This window comes from Myxocyprinus asiaticus, chromosome 29 (assembly GCF_019703515.2).
Source record: "Myxocyprinus asiaticus isolate MX2 ecotype Aquarium Trade chromosome 29, UBuf_Myxa_2, whole genome shotgun sequence".
In the NCBI taxonomy this organism is placed as follows: Eukaryota; Metazoa; Chordata; class Actinopteri; order Cypriniformes; family Catostomidae; genus Myxocyprinus; species Myxocyprinus asiaticus.
In genome coordinates, this window is record NC_059372.1 from 28,812,866 (window position 1) to 28,831,823 (window position 18,958).

The 18,958-nt window shown below is 38.5% G+C and overlaps 1 protein-coding gene across 2 annotated transcripts; it reads right to left on the minus strand.

Moving 5' to 3' along the window:
- Positions 1 to 49: 49 nt before the first annotated feature.
- LOC127420386 (tyrosine-protein kinase SRK3-like) lies at positions 50 to 15,950 on the minus strand. Of its 2 annotated transcripts, XM_051662650.1 has the most exons (8): positions 15,088 to 15,950; positions 12,231 to 12,352; positions 11,353 to 11,519; positions 6,476 to 6,623; positions 5,499 to 5,657; positions 2,864 to 3,045; positions 2,625 to 2,781; positions 50 to 1,183 (listed from the first exon to the last, which is right to left on the minus strand). In XM_051662650.1, the coding sequence occupies exons 1-8, from the start codon at positions 15,432 to 15,434 to the stop codon at positions 984 to 986; spliced, it is 1,482 nt and encodes a 493-aa protein (XP_051518610.1). In that variant the 5' UTR covers positions 15,435 to 15,950; the 3' UTR covers positions 50 to 983. The 2 variants fall into 2 exon arrangements, with proteins under 2 accessions (XP_051518610.1, XP_051518611.1); XM_051662651.1 differs by lacking the exon at positions 5,499 to 5,657.
- Between the last annotated feature and the right edge of the window lie 3,008 nt (positions 15,951 to 18,958).

Genomic DNA, 18,958 nt, shown 5'->3' on the forward strand with positions numbered 1-18,958 from the left:
TTTTTTTTTTTTAAACCACGCCTTTGCACGACAATGACACAAAGTTCAGTAGGCTATACAGGCATACTTTATTTCAGGTTGCTTTACAAGAGAAAATAGAACAGCCTACGGGCAAACATCATGCTTGCAAATTCTGTTTAAACTCACATCCTGGATAAGGTTACGTTTTATATTTGCCAAACAAATTCTAAAGAATGTGCAGAAACATGAATACTGAAAAAATATTTTATTTACAAGAGTTGTCTGCAGAATACAACAAAGAGTCCATGGTGCTCTCGTGTTTATAACTTACTGGAAGACAATTACTTTTTGACATGGATGTGATTTCTGCGAAAGCCGTTTATGAGGAAACTAAACCAGGTAGTTTTGTCACATGGCTCCTGTGTCATCCACAGTGTTCAAGATCATATACCTGGCAGAATGCAGCCAGCCTTTACATAGGCTAAAAACACTCAATAATGATAACGTATAATGGCCATAGTTTTCACTTCCTTGACACCTATCCATATTTTGGCAGGTGTATCGTTTGTAAACATAAACTCTCACCTTCAAAAATATCAGATGATCTCCTGTTCCTATCTGAATGGCCAGATCAACTCTAGCACAACATAAACTAAGAGGAAGTGCTGTGTGAATGACTGGAGCATAACAAAGTGCTTGATATTGCTGATGATCAAGAGTTGCTTTGGCAAGCTATTGATAATCTGGCCCTATCAGAATAAGGAGATTCACTTCTCATTCACTTTTCAACTTTTCGATTCCTCTCCTTTGATCTTTTTTCTTGAACAAACATTTATTATTGCACTTTACATCATTAATATAACATAACCAATCAAAAAGAGAGTCTGTCTCCCTATCATTGGAGTACACATTTGTACATTTCTGTCTAGTGCACTTTTCTGCATGCAATTCTTTTCTGCATTCTTCTTTCTGTTCCAGTATGCCACAATCTTCTTTTTCAGTAGACCTCTTTTCCTTTCGTTCTACACCTCAATGGTTTTGAAGTAGATTCTGGAGTAGATATTGTCCAGCTGACTGTGAAGGGCATGAAATGAGGGCCGTTTGGAAGCCTCGGCATGCCAGCATTCCATCATAATGCGGTAGATGTTTGGGGGGCAACGGCTTGGAGATGGTAACCTGTACCCCGATGACAGGATCTCCAAAACCTCCTTATTACTCTTCCCTGCATTTATGGTGGAAACAGTGTGTTGCATATATATGAGAAAAATAAAACAGAGAGCATTTCATATTTTTAGAACAAAAATTGTAGGCAGTTTCCACAAATATTGTACACTTTGGTGTCCCGTGACTTTTTAAAAAGTCATTGAAGGGAAAAATAATTGTAGTAAAAAATAATTCCTGCATATGTGTCCCACATTTTGCACACAAACCTGTTTTATGCATGATTTCCCCTATTTTACAGGAAGTGTAACAGTCCATAAAATTGCAAAAATCACAAAAATCAGGGTTTAAAATATTATGTAGACATGTTTCATCGACATCATTTGTGGCATGATGTTGATTACCACAGCAAAAAATTTCGACACGTCCCTTGTTTACTTAAAGGGCAAAAATTGCAGTTGCACAGTAAGGCGCTTACAATGGAAGTAAATGGGGCCAATCTGTAAATGTTAATCAGAGATTTACAGTGTTTACCAGATTACAGTTTACCAGTACCAGTATTACGGTGTGACAACAAAGTTGTAATATTGGATATAACTTTACACAGAGATGGTTAGCGAGCAATTTTATCACACTAAAATCATGTCAACACGTAAAATGTTCACACCTTGTGGCTATACTTTTAAAACAGTGTTTATTTAAATGTTTATGGATTGGCCCCCATTCACTTCCATTGTAAGTGCCTTACTTTAAAGGAATATTCCAGGTTCAATACAAGTTGAGTTCAATCGACAGCATTTGTGGCATTATGTTGATTACCCCCCCCCCTAAAAAAAAAGAAGAAAAAAAGAAGCAAAAATCTGGGTACCAGTGAGGCACTTACAATGGTGAAGTGAATGGGGCCAATTCATAAATGTTAAAATACTCACTGTTTCAAAAGTATAGACACAAGACGTGAACAATATGTGTTTTAAAAATCACTTACTATTATTTTAGTGTAAAGTTTACAACTTTACAACTGTTACCATGACGATCCATGTCAACAAACCCTAAAACGACTGTAAAAATGATGATTTAAACAGCTTTACAGGTCAAATAATACACAAGTTTTAACAGAAGAATTTATGTAAGTGCTTTTATAAAATTAAAAGCTTCACATTTCTGCCTTTAAATCCTTCAAACTTTGGCCCCATTCACTTCCATTGTAAGTGTCTCACTTTCTTTTTTAAAGAAAAGGAGGGACAAGTCGAAATAATTTTTTGTGGTAATCAACATTATGCCACAAATGCTGTCTGTTTTATTGAACTCAGAATATTCATTTAACCACGATTTTGCTTTTTTTTTTTTTTTTTTTTTTTTAAATAACCGAGGGTCTGCTAATTGCTGTTAATGAGCTTAACTTGTAATGAACCTGAACGTTCCTTTAAGAGTTTTAGGCTCTAGTTTGTTCCCTATTTGTGGAAAGTGCCAGTAGAAATAATTTTTGACAGAGAGACCCATACCATCATATGGCATCTTTCCACGTGACATCATCTCAAAGAGCAGCACTCCAAATGACCAGACATCGGATTTCACTGAGAAACGCTGGTAGAGAGCAGCTTCTGGAGCCGTCCATCGCACAGGAATCTTAGTGTTTCTACTAGCTGTATACACACTATCCTACAAACACAGACAATAACACAGTAAGTTTAACTTTTTACATGCTGTTGTCCAGATGCATCTTTGAAATCCTGGTTATTACCTTGATGATGCGAGCTAGACCAAAGTCAGCCACTTTGCACACAAGGTCATCTCCAACCAGGATGTTTCGAGCAGCCAGATCCCGGTGGACAATATGCCGATCCTCCAGGTAGGCCATTCCTTCTGCTACCTGACCAGCCATGTAGATGAGGTGAGCAGAAGTCAACACCTGACCCTCTGGTGCTACAGGGAGACAAGTGGAAAAAAGAGGTTATAAGGAAAAGCAATGAGTTGCTCAGTGTGATAGGGGAATCTCAGTTGTGAAGCAGAAATCATAGTGATCAAGGCCACATCATGGTAAAAACCTCAGTTTCCTAAAGTCATCGTTTCCCAAAGTATGTGGTTACGGAGAGCAATTTCGAAAGTCTCCCTTTTTTGGTTGAGGAAAACACTGTTCTATTGTGGATGATAGGTGTACAGTAAACGTAGCAAAATTAATACGTTTTCAAGCGAAAGTGGATTAGTGTGGATATGGCCAAACGTACAAAAAAAATCGTTCACTCAAAAGTGACAATTCGGTCATAATTTACTCAGCCTCATGTCCTTCCAAATGAGAAATCGTAGATAATTTACTGGTCACTGTCAGGATCCTGTCATTGTCTACTCTTGGTTTTTCACTTTTATGACAGGATCCTTACACACTGGTTGTTTTTGTATTTTGTCTCATGTATATCTCTGCCCCGGCTGTTTCTGTTCTGTCTTGTTACCTGGCCCCGCCCACTTGTTCCCTGATCTTTTGTTATTTGCTTCATCTGCCCTTCTCGTTTACCTCTTGATATTTCCCCGTGTTCTTTGTCCTGTGTTGGATCATTCCTTGTGGTTTCTGTTTGATCATAGTTTCTTGTCAGTCTGGTTTGTTCCTGGTTCTTGCATTTTTTTTATGCCTGTTTTTGCATTTTGGTTGGTTTTCCCTCTCATGGGTTGTTTTGATTCGTGTCCTGTTTTGCCTGGACTCTTGTATTTTTTAGTTTATCTGAATAAAACCCCTTTTTGTGTTCATCACCGGTAATGAACAGATCGGTGATGATCTGGGGGTGCTTCAGCAAGGCTGGAATCGGGCAGATTTGTCTTTGTGAAGGACGCGTGAATCAAGCCACGTGCAAGGTTATCCTGGAAGAAAACTTGCTTCCTTCTGCTCTGACAATGTTCCCCAACTCTGAGGATTGTTTTTTCCAGCAGGACAATCCTTCATGCCACACAGCCAGGTTAATCAATGTGTAGATGGAGGACCACTGGAATGACCGGATCAAGACCCTGTCATGGCCAGTCCAATCTCCAGACCTGAACACCATTTAAAAACTCTGGAATGTGATCAAGAGGAAGATGGATGGCCACAAGCCATCAAACAAAGCCGAACTGCTTGAATTTTTGTGCCAGGAGTGGCATAAAGTCACCCAACAGCAATGTGAAAGACTGGCAGAAAGCATGCCAAGACGCATGAAAGCTGTGATTGAAAATCAGGATTATTCCACCAAATATTGATTTCTGAACTCTTCCTAAGTTAAAACATTAGTATTGTGTTGTTTAAAAATGAATATGAACTTGTTTTCTTGCATTATTCGAGGTCTGAAAAAACAGCATCTTTTTTGTTATTTTGACCAGTTATCATTTTCTGCAAATAAATGCTCTAAATGACAATATTTTTATTTGGAATTTGGGAGAAATGTTGTCAGTAGTTTATAGAATAAAACGAAAATGTTCATTTTACTCAAACACATACCTATAAATAGTAAATCCAGAGAAACGGATAATTTTGCAGTGGTCTCTTATTTGTTTCCAGAGCTGTATATCTTCAGAAGCGATATGATAGGTGTGGGAGAGAAACAAATCAATATTCAAGTACTTTTTAACTATCAATCTTCACTTTTACATTATTTTTCTTTTGTTTTCTGGCAATTTGCATTCTTCATGCATATCGCCACCTACTGGGCAGGGAGAAGAATTTATATTAAAAAAGACTCACAAACACCTATCATATCACTTCAGAAGACATGGATTAAACCACTGGAGTTGTATTTATTATTTTTATGCTGCCTTTACGTGCTTTTTGGAGCTTTAAAATTATGGACCTACAGAGCTAAAAATCTTTGTTTGTGTTCTGCAGAAGAAAGTCATGCACATCCCTGTTCCAGTATGCCACAATCTTCTTTTTCAGTCAACCTCTTTTCCTAACTCTTCTCTTCTGTCAGATGATTTAATGTACTTTTAAACAGTCCCCATAAAACACTGCAGACAGATCAAGCCATAAACGTCTGATAAGAATAAAATTCAAACCTTCACACAGCACTTCAATATACAAAATTGCTTCACCATAGTGGTATATATACAGCTATCATATACTGTATGTACTAGTGTACAAGTCATACAGAATGACTGAAATTAGAAGAGTGTAATTGACAAACAACATGATCATTAACTTTTTATATACAACAGAAATATTTTAGGTAACAATTTAGGTTGACAAACACATTTTTAGAAGTATAAATGTTCCACACAAATGAACGCTCAATTAAGTGAGATCATAAAACTGTATGCATGACCATTATTCAAGAATGTTGTCCAAAGCAGTTTTAGATAAAGTATAGCCTGTCACACTGCCATGTCATATCAGATACCCACATTGGTGTGACACTTACAAGACAGATATGCTTTCAGGCTTCCTTTAATCATGAGCTCTGTGATAATGTAGACCGGTTCCCCACGAGTGCAGAGAGCCAGAAGCTGAATCAGTTTAGGATGGTGCAGATTCTTCAATGCATGCACCTCCTTGACAAATTCATCCAGTTTTGTGTCCTCTACAGAGCAGAGTAAAAGAGCAAATGCTTTAACAACTTTTATATGTTTTTTTAACTATTTCTGTAATATCAACAATGATCCTTTTTTTCTTTTTTCAAGGTACAGTATGATACAGTTCCCAGATGATGAACAATTTCTGGTGATACGTCATTGTGCAACATTTGTAAAATTGGATATAACTTTACACAGAAAAGGCTAGTAAGCAATTTTAACACACTAAAATTACGTAAACATGCATATTTACATTATGTCTTGTGGCTATACTTTAGAAACAGTGAGTATTTTTATGTTTACAAATTGGCCCCATTAACTTCCATTGTGTGCCTCACTGTAACCCAGAAGATATTTGTTTTTATAAAGAAAATAAGGGAAGCGTTAAAATTAATGTGGTAATCAACATTATGCCACAAATAATGTCAATTGAGCTTATTCCTTATTGCCAGGTTATTCCTTTAAAAATCATCAGTTTTTTTTTCTCCATTGTTTTATATTTCGATATGCAAAGCTTTATGGGATTGTAGTTCATTCCCTTTTTTAAGACGTAACATATATAATCTTGTATCTTTGTCTTTTTGTCAAGTTGGTAATGTTGTGATTCACCTGGTTGGTTTGGTTCATGTCTTATAACACTTTTATGAAGGATTTTATGAAATCCCTATGGATGAAATAAATGGGAAAAATACTTCCTGAACCACGACGGCTGAAAAACTTTTCAGTGTATAGCATACAGTGCTTTCCAATATACAGTATATATTGCACTCCAGTATAGAGATCACTGTCTCTCCTCTGTCAAGTGTAAATGCATATGATGTCACACCTTGCTTGAGCATCTTGATAGCAACTTTCTGTTTCTTGGTGGTCCAGACAGCCTCCCAAACCTCTCCAAAGTGGCCTTCTCCCAGCTTTTTGATTAGCTGAAATTCCTCCCTCGGCCGCTCCCACGGTTCCATGTCAAACAGCTCTCTCTGCACGTGGACACACACCCACACAGGTTAAAAAAGATCTGTTCCAAGAATCTCTCCTCCCCATAACACATTTTGCTCTACACACTGCTCTACACTCTGAGAGGGTATAGTTAGTACATAGTTACATTTTCATAAAGGCTGACTCAGTAATCTTTTCCTCATTAAAAAGGTTTTACTCCTAAAGAAATGAATTGTAATTTGGAAACATATGTATATAATCATGAGCACTCACGTGAGATGAAGATTCCAGTCATCTCTGTAACTTTATAAAACCGGTTTTATTTTACACAGAGAGGATCCCCTCATGGGTGGCCGCCATGTTAGGGTCACATGACCAACCGCATACTACTCGCTTAATCTCAGTAACCAACACTTTCAATCATGGAATAAATTCATCATTAATCTGACTGTGAATAGTGAATTTCTACAACGTCATCGGTAACTGAAAACTATTGCGTTTGAATGATGCTGCATCCACACTGCTAGGTGTCAGTGTAAGTCCAAGACAACATTCATAAACAAAATGATTCAGTGCACCTTAAACTGCATATACATGAGATTTAAAGGGGGAAAGAATGGATAAAATTATAACTTATAAGACTGAACTGGGAAAACAAATCATTACAGTGAAGAAAGGTTTGTTTTGGGCTAAAACATCAGTTCCACAATGTGTCACATATCAACATACTAAATGTACTATGTTATGTTTGTTGAGAAGAAACAAAATAAAGAACTTTGAATAGTGTGAAATGTCTTTTGACACACTGCCAATTGCCACAATGCACTTGTTCCCGCAAATGTATCAGATGTGAAAAATGAAAATTAGGCCCAGTAATTGAAAAATCATTAAGATTTTGACAATGTAATGTATACACTTCTTCTTTTCTTTTGGCTGCTCCTGTTAGGGGTTGCCACAACAGACCATCTGTGATCTGTGGTTTTATGCTGGTTACCCTTCCTGATGCAACCCCCAGTGACTGGGGGACTCTCACTCACACATATGGGTCAATTTAGAGTCTCCAGTTCACTTAACCTGCATGTGTTTGGACTTGTGGGGGAAACTGGAGCACCTGGAGGAAACCAGTTGAGCTGGGACTTGAACCTGGGACCTTCTTTCTGTGAGGTGACAGTGCTACCCACTGAGCCACTGTGCCACCTACCTAATATGCTGTTGGTCCATCATGTGCTGCCAAAACAGTGCCCACCTGCTGAGGCATGGTCTCTTCAAGACCCCTGAAGTTGTCCTGTGGTATCTGGCACCAAGACATTAGCAGCAGATCCTTCAAGTCCTGTAAGCTGCGAGGTGGAGCCGCCGTCGATCGGACTTGTTGGTCCAGCAGATTGCACAGATGCTCAATTAGATTGAGATTTGGGGTATTTGGAGGCCAGGGCAACATCTTGAACACTTCAACATGTTCTTCAAACCATTCCCGAACAATTTGTGCAGTGTGGAAGGGCACATTATCCTGCTGAAAGAGGCCACTGCCATCAGGGAATACCGTTGCCATGAAGGGGTGTACCTGGTCTGCAACAATGTTTAGGTAGGTGGCACGGGCCAAACTGACACCACATGAATGTCTGGACCCAGGATTTCCCAGCAGAACATTGCCCAGAGCAACACACTCCCTCCACCGGCTTGTCGACTACCCACAGTGCATCCTGGTCCCATCACTTCTCCAGGTAAATGGCACAAATGTACATGGCCATCCACGTGATGTAAAAAATATGCAGCAGGGTGCGATGCACTGTGTGTTGTGACACATTCCTGCCGTAACCACCATTACAATTTTCTGTGACTTGTGCCATAGTGGACCTTCTGTCGGTTTGGACCAGATGGGATAGCCTTCGTTGCCCTATTGATAAGCCTTGAGTGCCCAACAACCTGTCACCGGTTTGTCCCTCCTTGGACCACTGTCGGTAGGTACTCACCACTGCTGACAGGGAGCACCCCACAAGCCTTACCGTTTCAGAGATGCTCTGACCCAGTCGTCTGGCCATAACAGTTTGGCCTTTGTCAAAGCCACTCAGGTCTTTACTCCTGCCCATTTCTCCTACATTCAACACGTTAACTACAAGAAGGATTGTTCACTTACCATCTAATCTACTCAAAACTTGACATGTGGCCTTGTTATGAGATGATCAATGCTATTCACTTCACCTGTGAATGGTCATAACACTTATCGGTGTACGCACTGTTTACACTCACCGGCCACTTTATAAGGTACACCTGTACATATACTTATTCATGCGATTAACTAATCAACAATCGTGTGGCACCAGTGAAATGTCTAAAATCATGCAGATATGGGTCAGGAGCTTCAGTTAATGTTCACATCAACCATCAGAAAGGGAATATGTTATTTCAGTGATTTCGACCGTGGCATGATTGTTGGTGCCAGACGGGCTGGTTTGAGTATTTCTGTAACTGCTGATCTCCTGGGATTTTCACACACAACAGTCTCTAGAGTGTATAGAGAATGCCACGAAAAACAAAAAACATCCAGCGAGCAGCAGTTCTGTGTGCGAAATCGGCTTGCTAATGACAGAGGTCAGATGAGAATGGCCAGACTGGTTCGAGCTGACAGAAAGGCTACGGTAACTCAGATAACCCCTCTGTACAATTGTAGTGAGCAGAATAGCATCTCAGAATGCACAACATGTCGAACTTTTACAGAAATATGTTACAGAACACGTTACAGAAATACTCAAACCAGCCTGTCTGGCACCAACAATCATGCCGTGGTCGAAGTCACCGAGATCACATCTTTTCCCCTTTCTGATGGTTAATGTGAACATTAACTGAAGCTCCTGACCCATATCTGCATGATTTTATACATTACACTGCTGCCACACAATTGGCTGATTAGATAATCGTATGAATAAGTAGATGTACAGGTGTACCTAATAAAGTGTCCGGTGAGTGTATATATATGTATACATACAGGTATGAATAAATATATATATATACACAGTGGGGGAAATAAGTATTGAATGCGTCAACATTTTTTTCAGTAAATATATTTTTAATGAGGCTATTCACATGAAATTTTCACCAGACATCAGTATTAACTCAAGAAATACGCAAATGTAAAGAATTCACAACATTAAATCCATAAATAAAGTTATGTGTAATAAAGTTGAATGACACAGAAAAAAGTATTGAACACGCTAAGAAAAAGCAGTTCTCCAAGGTAAGGTAAGGCAAGGAACCAGCTGAAATCCATAAGTAGTTAGAAAGTAATTATACCTCCTATCTGTGCAAATTAATATCAGCTGGGTTAGTAAATTGATGGTCTATAAAAAGGCTTTTCGTTACCAAGGTGTCACACAAGAAACATCTCATGATGGGTAAAAGTAAAGAGCTCTCCCAAGACCTTCGTAACCTTATTGTTGCGAAATATTTTGATGGAATCGGATACAGACGTATTTCAAAACTTCTGAGTCTTCCAGTAAGCACCATTGGGGCCATTATCCGCAAGTGGAAGCAACATCACTGTGTCATCAACCCGGCCACGCACAGTAGCTCCTCGCAAGATTTCTGACCAGGGAGCCAAGGACCACTCGGAAACAGCTCCAGAAACACTTGCAGGCAGCAGGTACCATCGTCACAGAGAAAACAATAGGCAATGCACTCCACCACCATGGCCTCTATGCACGTTCACCCCGCAAGACTCCATTACTAAAGAAAAGGCATGTCGAAGCTCATGTAGTCTGTATAGTCTGGTCAGACGAGAGCAAAATTGAACTTTTTGGCTGTCATACTACACACCATGTTTGGAGAAGAAATGGCACTGCACATCACCCTAAAAACACTATACCAACAGTGAAGTTTGGAGGTGGAAGCATCATGGTGTGGGGCTGTTTTTCATCGCATGGTACTGGCAGACTTCATATAATTGAAGGAACGATGAATGGAGCCCTTTACCGGGAGATTCTTGAGAAGATTCTGCTGCTATCCACCAGGATGATGAAGATGAGATGTGGGTGGACCTTCCAGCAGGACAACGATCCAAAGCATACAGCAAAGGAAACTCTCAATTGGTTTCAGAGAAAACACCTTGATTTTTTAGAATGGCCCAGTCAATCACCTGATTTGAATCCAATTTGACATTTGTGGAAAGAGCTGAAGATCAAGGTTCACAAGAGGGCCCCCCAAATCTTCAAGATTTAAAGACAATATGTTTAGAAGAATGGGCCAAAATCACACCTGAATACTGCGGCCGATTAATTTCTTCATACAGGAAGCGTCTTGGAGCTGTCATTACAAACAAGGGCTTCTCCACTAAGTATTAAATAAATTTAAGTTAGCGTGTTCAATATATATATATATATCACACACACACACACACACAGTACATACACATTTGTTTTTTTAATTAAAGGAAACAGTATCAAATGATGGTGACTGGATCAACATCTTTGGAGGTCCTGGAAAAACAGTCCTATCAACAAATCAGATTTTTGATTTTGCTTAATATGTACGAGAGATTTGAAAACCAAAATAACCACTGCAGTCTCACAAGAGCCAGTGCCCATGGTCACTTCTCCAGAAACACACTGCTTATCTACAGTATATCGCTAATTGGATCGCTAATGAGGAACTGATCCCCAAGATATGGAAAGCCCATTTGTGAGAGTTAGTTTCATGAGAACAAACACAGATGATTAAAATTAGGATAATGAGTCATGCCATTAAATCATATAATACAGAAAAAGAGAATTTTCATACTTGCTGTACACATGGCTGCTCTAACGGGCATCCCAGACTTCTGGAGTTCTGCTGGTAGTATCTGATAAGCTCATCCAGAGTTGCAAATGAGATCTTTTCGGATACAAAATAAGCACCAATCGCTGAGCGATGAATACGAAAATGGAAGACATTACTTTCACTCCTGGCTGTGGAACAAAGAATAAAAGTAAAGTCAAGTTGTTTTTATTTTGTCATCAGTAAAGCTTACATTGGGTTCACCGGGCATTGCAATGCTTAAAGGAATGTTCCGGGTTTAATACAAGTTAAGTTTAATGGACAGTACTTGTGGTATAATGTTAATTACAAAATAATTTCGACTCGTTTATAAAAAAGAAAACAATTGCGGGGCACTTACAATGAAAATGAATGGGGTCAGTCCATAAACATTAAAACACACACTGTTTCAAACGAAAAGCCACAAGACGCAAACATTATACACATTAATATGATTTTAGCATAGTAAAATAACTTAACCATATCTGTATATGAAGTTTTGAAATATTACTTGTTTTCTACATCTACTCTTCTAAGGAGATAGAAAACGCTTAGTCAGCTGTACATGAGGGGCCAATGTGGTGTTACAAGCTATGAGGGGAGAGAGAAAGAGGGATGTGCTTGAGCCCTGAAAAATGGAGAATTGGTGTGTATGGATGGAGTGGGCATATTATGCAGACAATAATAAAAAGATTGATGAAGTAAAGGCTACGTTGATGATGTAGATGAAAAAAGGAGGAGGATGAAAATGAAGATGATGTATGAGAGAAGGGAAGACAAGGGAGTACAGACTGGAAAGGAAACTCCAGGCGTTCAAATGAAAGAGTGTGTGAAACAGAGAGAGAGGAAACATGGAAACAAACCTGAGATAGTATATTCATCGCTGTGACTCTCACTGATCCTCACCAGGAAGGAACCAGTTTTATTTTGAGGAGCCAGAAGCAGATTCTCAGCTTTTTGTCTGTTTATATTCCCATAGTACCATCTGTAAACAGACACACAGAGAGTAGCTGAATACCTCGCTGAAGGAACAAATCCTTAGATAAATGTAACGATACCTGATACTTTTTAATGCTTTTATGAGGGCCAGTTGACCGTATAGGCAACTAGTCTTGAAATGATGTTTAAAACATCAATAAAGTCATTCAGGAACAATTCTCAAAATAAATCGCAATTACAATATCCAGGGAAATAATCGTCAATTATGATATTTGTCATAATCATACAGCTGTACTGTCAAGAACATGTTTGGGTCAACCCCCCCACCTCAAGTTACTAGAATGCAAAAAATAATGATATCTTATTTAAATTGTAAAGCATATATACTACTGGTTGTACTGCCTTTAATGTATGCTAAATTCTAAAAAAAAAATAAATAAATAAAAATAATAGACTAGAGTATTACTTTTATTGTGAAAAACGAATGCTGCACTACAACAATAAGACTCTATAAAAGAATCTATAAAAACTATTTAAAAAAAGGTAATTAAAAAACTTCAAGTAAAACAACCAGACATGTTACTGTAATGAGAATTCTCATGAAATTGTCATGAAAATACAAAGTTTTAAAAAATGCAATGCAATAAAATAAAATAAAATAAAAAAATAATAATAATATAAAGAAAATAAGTAAAAAAAAAAATAAATAAACAAATCTTAAAATATGCAGCATTTTCAGGTTAAAGGTGACCTGGGCATGTGTACACTTATTTCCACTTATTTATTAAAAAGAAAGAAAGAAAGGGCTCACCATTTGCCCACATTAGCCACTGTTCGGCTTCTCACAGTAAACACTGTGGCGTCATGCAAAGTGTTGCCATGTAAAATATGGGTGCGGCCGAGTGCACATGCTTGTTAAGCATAATCCCATAGTGCTTCAGTTTCAGTGAAACTCCAGGTGACAGGTGTAGCAGAGGCCTACCACACACAGCGCTGACATAACAACCCAGAGGGCTTCACTATGAGGATAGTAATCGACTGACCCCGTTACATCAACACAATAGAAGTAAACAACAGTAGCTAAATGAAAGAAAACAGCGCATAATCCATTGTTCTCACGGACAATGATAAAGTCCATTTTGAAATAGGTGAGACAGTGCAGGTATACAAGGGCGCAGATTTGGCTTGAATGTTGGGGGGTTGCAGTGTGAAGCATTTACATGTTTCCACTGATCATGGTATAAATAATGCGGGGTTGTACTTGCTTGCTTTGATTATTGCACATTCTCATAGTATTGTAATTGCAGCAAATATTGAGGCATAATGCCATTTTTATGTCATGTTGCGCATAACAGTTGTCAGTTGAGGGCGCTATTTTGCTGCTGTTGTTTTTAATAACCGTTCTTCTCCTGTCGGTCTCAATAAAGCTCATTTGGTATCTTTGGAGTGCGGGGTTTTGGAAAAAAAAGGGGCCGTGGCTAATCCAATGGCTTATCTTGACAGCTTGTGGAAATTCTAGAACGCCTAAAATCGCTTACAGCACATTTAATGATTGATGAAGTGTATTCGAGCACACAGCTGATTGGTCTGTGCTTTCTGTACGTCATTTAGATCATTCACATCGACCGTTGCGGCGTTTGTGTCGACCGAGGTCAGAATGGCATACTACCATACTAATTCTGCCATAGATAGATATGGCAGATGTAGATAGAATTGCATGCCATTCTGAAATCAGGGTGCTACGCAAACCTTTTAAGTGAACGAATTGTTCTTGATCACTTTCATTGTTTTTGGTGGCGAACGGCTGCGTCCGAATATCCATACTTCCCTACTATACAGTATGACAAAAACAGTATGCCAATGGAGTAGTATGTCCGAAAGTAAGCGAAAAATACCCGGATGACCTACCATTTACGGTGAGATTCTGAAGTGTGGATCGACTGGACACTTTACTATCCCATAATCACGTTCAAAACGCTGAATTTAAAAGAACAGTTGTAAACCGCGAGTCAGATGGCTATTTTTAATTGAAAGAGAGATATATATACAAAGAAAGTTGTTTCTTTCTTTCTTCGTTGTTTCTTTCGTGCTTAAATGGTGCTTGTTTAACAAAACCAGAGTAGATTGCTTTCATGGTTGTTGTTATTACGTCATATTCAGGTACTCGATTGAACTTCCTCGATTGAAGTACTCGCATACTACTCGCATGCATACCTAAAGTACTGTTTTACCAGCCGAGAAGTGCGTCCTACATTAAAAACAGTAGCTACTCTGACAATACGCGATTTCGTACACACGGTCTGTGTTTTTAAACGCGTCATTTGAGTCGATGATTGAAAGATTCACTCTTGACATATAAGACGCTCATTTGTCGCCACCTAGTGGAGTAAATATGAAATCTCCAGATATGGTCACTGAATGAAATCAAATTGAACAATGAGTCAAAATCCCCACCACTATTTGGAAATACCCCATATAACACAGAAAAGCGACCTGAAACTATACAACAGGACCTGAACTAACTGTTAAACAATTGAAAACATCTTGTTACCTGCTGACAAGATTTGGCAAGATCTTCTAATTCAGTTCTTGGAAAAAGGTGTGTACTACATAGAAAAGACTAGTGGGATCTCTCACGTATCGAGTGCTAGTTTCCCATGAAAAGATCATTAACATTTTATTTCTAAGAAACATCTCTTTTACATAACCATATAGCATTAAACCGTATCAAGTGCAGAGCAAATGCTGACTACTCAGCAGATTCTCCGAGTCTGGACTTACTTATAGTTCGCGAATTCATCTTGCACTAGGGCCACGTAATTAGCTGGGACCAAACCAGACTCCAAAGACCCGGTCAGCTTCTTGGCAAGCACATAATTTCCCCTCTTCTCTATGACAGACAGTTTGTCCCCTTCTTTCACCGTCAGCTCTTCCTCGCTTCGGGCTTCAAAGTCGAACAGAGCCGCGTACAGTTGCGTCGGCTTCTTCTTCGGCGACGGGATCCGGATATCACCTGAAACGGTGCGGATCTCGGCCGGACGAACGACGTTCGGATAGTAAAACTCAGGCCATATCCAGTCCCATAACCTCTTCAAACATGGCATACAGCTGCGACAACAGTTCTCCATCCCAACCCTCTCTTTCTACCAGTGACGGACGCCAGGGTAGCACAATATTTGGCACCTCTCCACAAAGCGAAAAGGTTTAAGTTCAAAATAAAGCGGTGTGCGGGTCCCTTGTCGATGGCGAGCGACCGTCCGTAGTGCGTGATTCTACACCGGGATCTACCTTTGCTCAGCTATCGCACTGCCATAGCGGAGGATCAGGTGAAACCGGTTCTGTTTCGGGATGGATCATGCACAAACAAATAATCGCGTTGTAGGCATGCGGAAAAGACATGCTGGAGAAGTGTTCAGTGAGACTATCAGATGAGCAGAAGGTGTTGTTGTGGTTAATGTATCCTCGTTTTAAACAACCATAGCGCTTGATTCGTCCATGGCGTTCCTTTCATAAATGATCATTGCGGCTGATCGCTGTGTGATGATGATGATGGTGGTGGTGCGCCGCAGTATTTGGTGCCTCTATCCGCTCCAGAGCAAAACACCGCGCAGTGTGTAACTTTGGCTGCGAGCGACTCTTGTCCTGTAGTGCGATCATCTGTTCACTAGGCAAGAGCTGGAAACATGCATTTACTATTTTAAGATTCCTCTGATCTGTCCTTGAAACGCACATGCATCTCTCCAAATATCTGCATTAAAAACACGTCCCTCTCACAATCAATAAATATCTCACTCACACACACACACACACACACACACACACACACACACATATATATATATATATATATATAAAGCCTATTTTTATTTTTTTTAGATTTATGCATTTCAGTTTCCTAACAAAATTCCATCAAATCAGATTGTGCAATGTTTAAGAAATGTAAATGAATAAAACTTCAAATATTTAGGTTTTCTAAATTTGATTTGATTAAAGATTACTCAATTTAAATGTTATGGACACTCATTTGCATCAGCAATGGATTTCTAAACTTCTATATTTTGTTACTTTTTAACACAAACACATGTTTTTTATACATTGTTGGGACTTTCCATTGACTTCTTAGTTTTGAATTCAAGGGAAAGTTCACCCAAAAATGAAAACTGTCATTTACTCACCCTCATGTTTCAAACCCAAATGACTTTCCTCTGTGGAAGACAAAAGGAGATGTTAAGCAGAATGTGAGCCTCAGTCACCATTCACTTTCACTGTATGGAAAAAGATGCAATGAAAGTGAATGGTGACTGAGGCTCACATTCTGCCTAACATCTCCTTTTGTGTTCCACAGAAGAAAGTCATACAGGTTTGGAATGACACTATGGGTAAATCATGCAAATAGGCTAATTATCCATTCAATCTAATTATAATTACACCACAAGCCTACATCTTACCAAAATGTTGTGGCATTTTAAGATGTTATTTAGTACCTTCAGGAAGCAATTTTCATCATAGGGGTTAAATGTTTGCGATTTCAAGTTTGATTTGGATCGCAAAACTTCACCCAAACACTCACATACTGTACATACATACACACAATGATGATGCCAATTCTAAATAATTATTTAGGAAAACAGATATCTGCAAGCTGTTTGATATATAGCACACTGTTTTATTAGTATATTTAGCTTTGTGACGTACAGCTTGGGAGAAGAAAAAAAAAGTCACAATGTCATGTTCAGTGACATCACACTGGAGAAAGCTTCATCTCAAATCATTGGTTTTCATTAATGAAAGTGATATGTTAGGAGCCGCCCATGCTGTTATGCATTAAACAACAGAAATCTTTTTTTTTCTTTTCATTCAATCTTTGTTTTTTGTTTGTTTTTTACATATGTATTCATCAACACTTTTCTAAAGAATTAAAATATTTAGCCACATGTACTGAAAAAAAGTATTTACTGTTATATATATTCATATATAACACAATATATATATATATATAAAAAAAGAATTATTTCATATATATTATGGTATTAAAGGGGGAAATGGTTTGCCAATAAGATTTTTTTTCAACTATAAAACAGTAATCATTTACCTGAGGTTTTCAGTCTGCTGTTCTAGGACTCTAATACTTGACGTCTGCACCCAATGACGGGCTTGATAATGGCTTTAAATCATTAAGGAACAAATGGTCATGTTTTTCTTAATGATCAGAGGAAAATATTATTTTACAACAAGTTTTCATTTTATATGTGTTGACAGCAGTTAGAGAAAGAGTGATTGGGGTTTGCCCGAAGGCAATGATGGGCGTCTCCTCGACAGACATACTGTCTTGCTTTAAATGCATTGAACCTAATGAAGCAAGTCTCATTTCCCCTCACTAAAAAGGAATCAGATCAAATTAAGCAATGTCTGAAAAGGAGAGGGGGGAGGGGGCATTTAAAGTAAATAACAAAAATGAAAACAACAAAATAAGAGAATTTGAAAAATCTGTACATGTAAACATCACACTTCCACTGAGTCCAAAATGAGGAGATAATAGACAGATTCACATTGGTATTACGTACATATCAAAACCAGAGCTGACGTCAGCAGCTCCTTATACAGTCAGAGAAATCAAGAGGAAACCAAGGAGAGACAGAAAAGATCCAAAGCACCGACAAATTATAAAAGAACAGACTAAAAGGGGAACCACATTAATTGGACCATAGCTGTACACCACTGTGGTAGAAAAATAAAAAGTCAAGTTTATTTTTTTTTCTTTCATTTCTTTCAGAGCTGTACATCTGATCAAAGCAGACCTTTTTTTTTTTTTTTTTTTTATTTATTTATTTATTTTTTTTAAGTTGTGTAGTTTAGCAGCAACCATAACCAGTGTCACACCTGAATGCAAAGCCTGAACCCTTATAGGACAAATCGGTGTGTTGTGTTAGAAACAAGAAGGACATGAGACAAGCAGTCTGTTTACTCATACATAACATCACAGTAGATAACGGTGCTGATTTTTACCCATCTTTAAAGAAAAAAAAGGGGGCATATGACAGCAAATAAGGGAAGGCGTTTCTACACTACTAAGGGACATAAAATGACAATCACTTCTGTTCAGCCCTTTTAAAGGCATGGTTCATTATCAAATCAAGGAAATAGATGTTTTCCCAAATATCTTAGCCGATACAGTACTGAGATAAAAGTTCTTGGGACATCTGACTCTTACATGACTAATACTGTTGCTAACATCTATTACTTAAACTTCAAAGTTAATGCACATTGCCTGTGCAGTGTGGTATTGATTTTGATCAAGAGAGCACTTGAGCAGGTTGCCCTTGGTGTGAAAGTTTGTGTGCAGTCCGATGTGACCATGGTTTGGCTGGCTGCCTGGCGTGTTGACATCCTTGTTTGGAATGTATAGGCAGGCATACAGGACAACTTCATATGTGATGTTGGTATTGTTACAAAACAGTTCTGAAAAGACCACTTGCAATACAAAAAGAATTACAAAATAATAGTAATCGAGATAATTATAATAAAAACAGGAATCAGATAAAAAGGTTTTCGACAGTGGGCCACAAGAAGTCCTCAGCAGAACTCGCGGTCTGAGAGTGAGAGATGTTGATTATGGCTAAATTACCCCTCACTCCCCCTGACACACTGTACT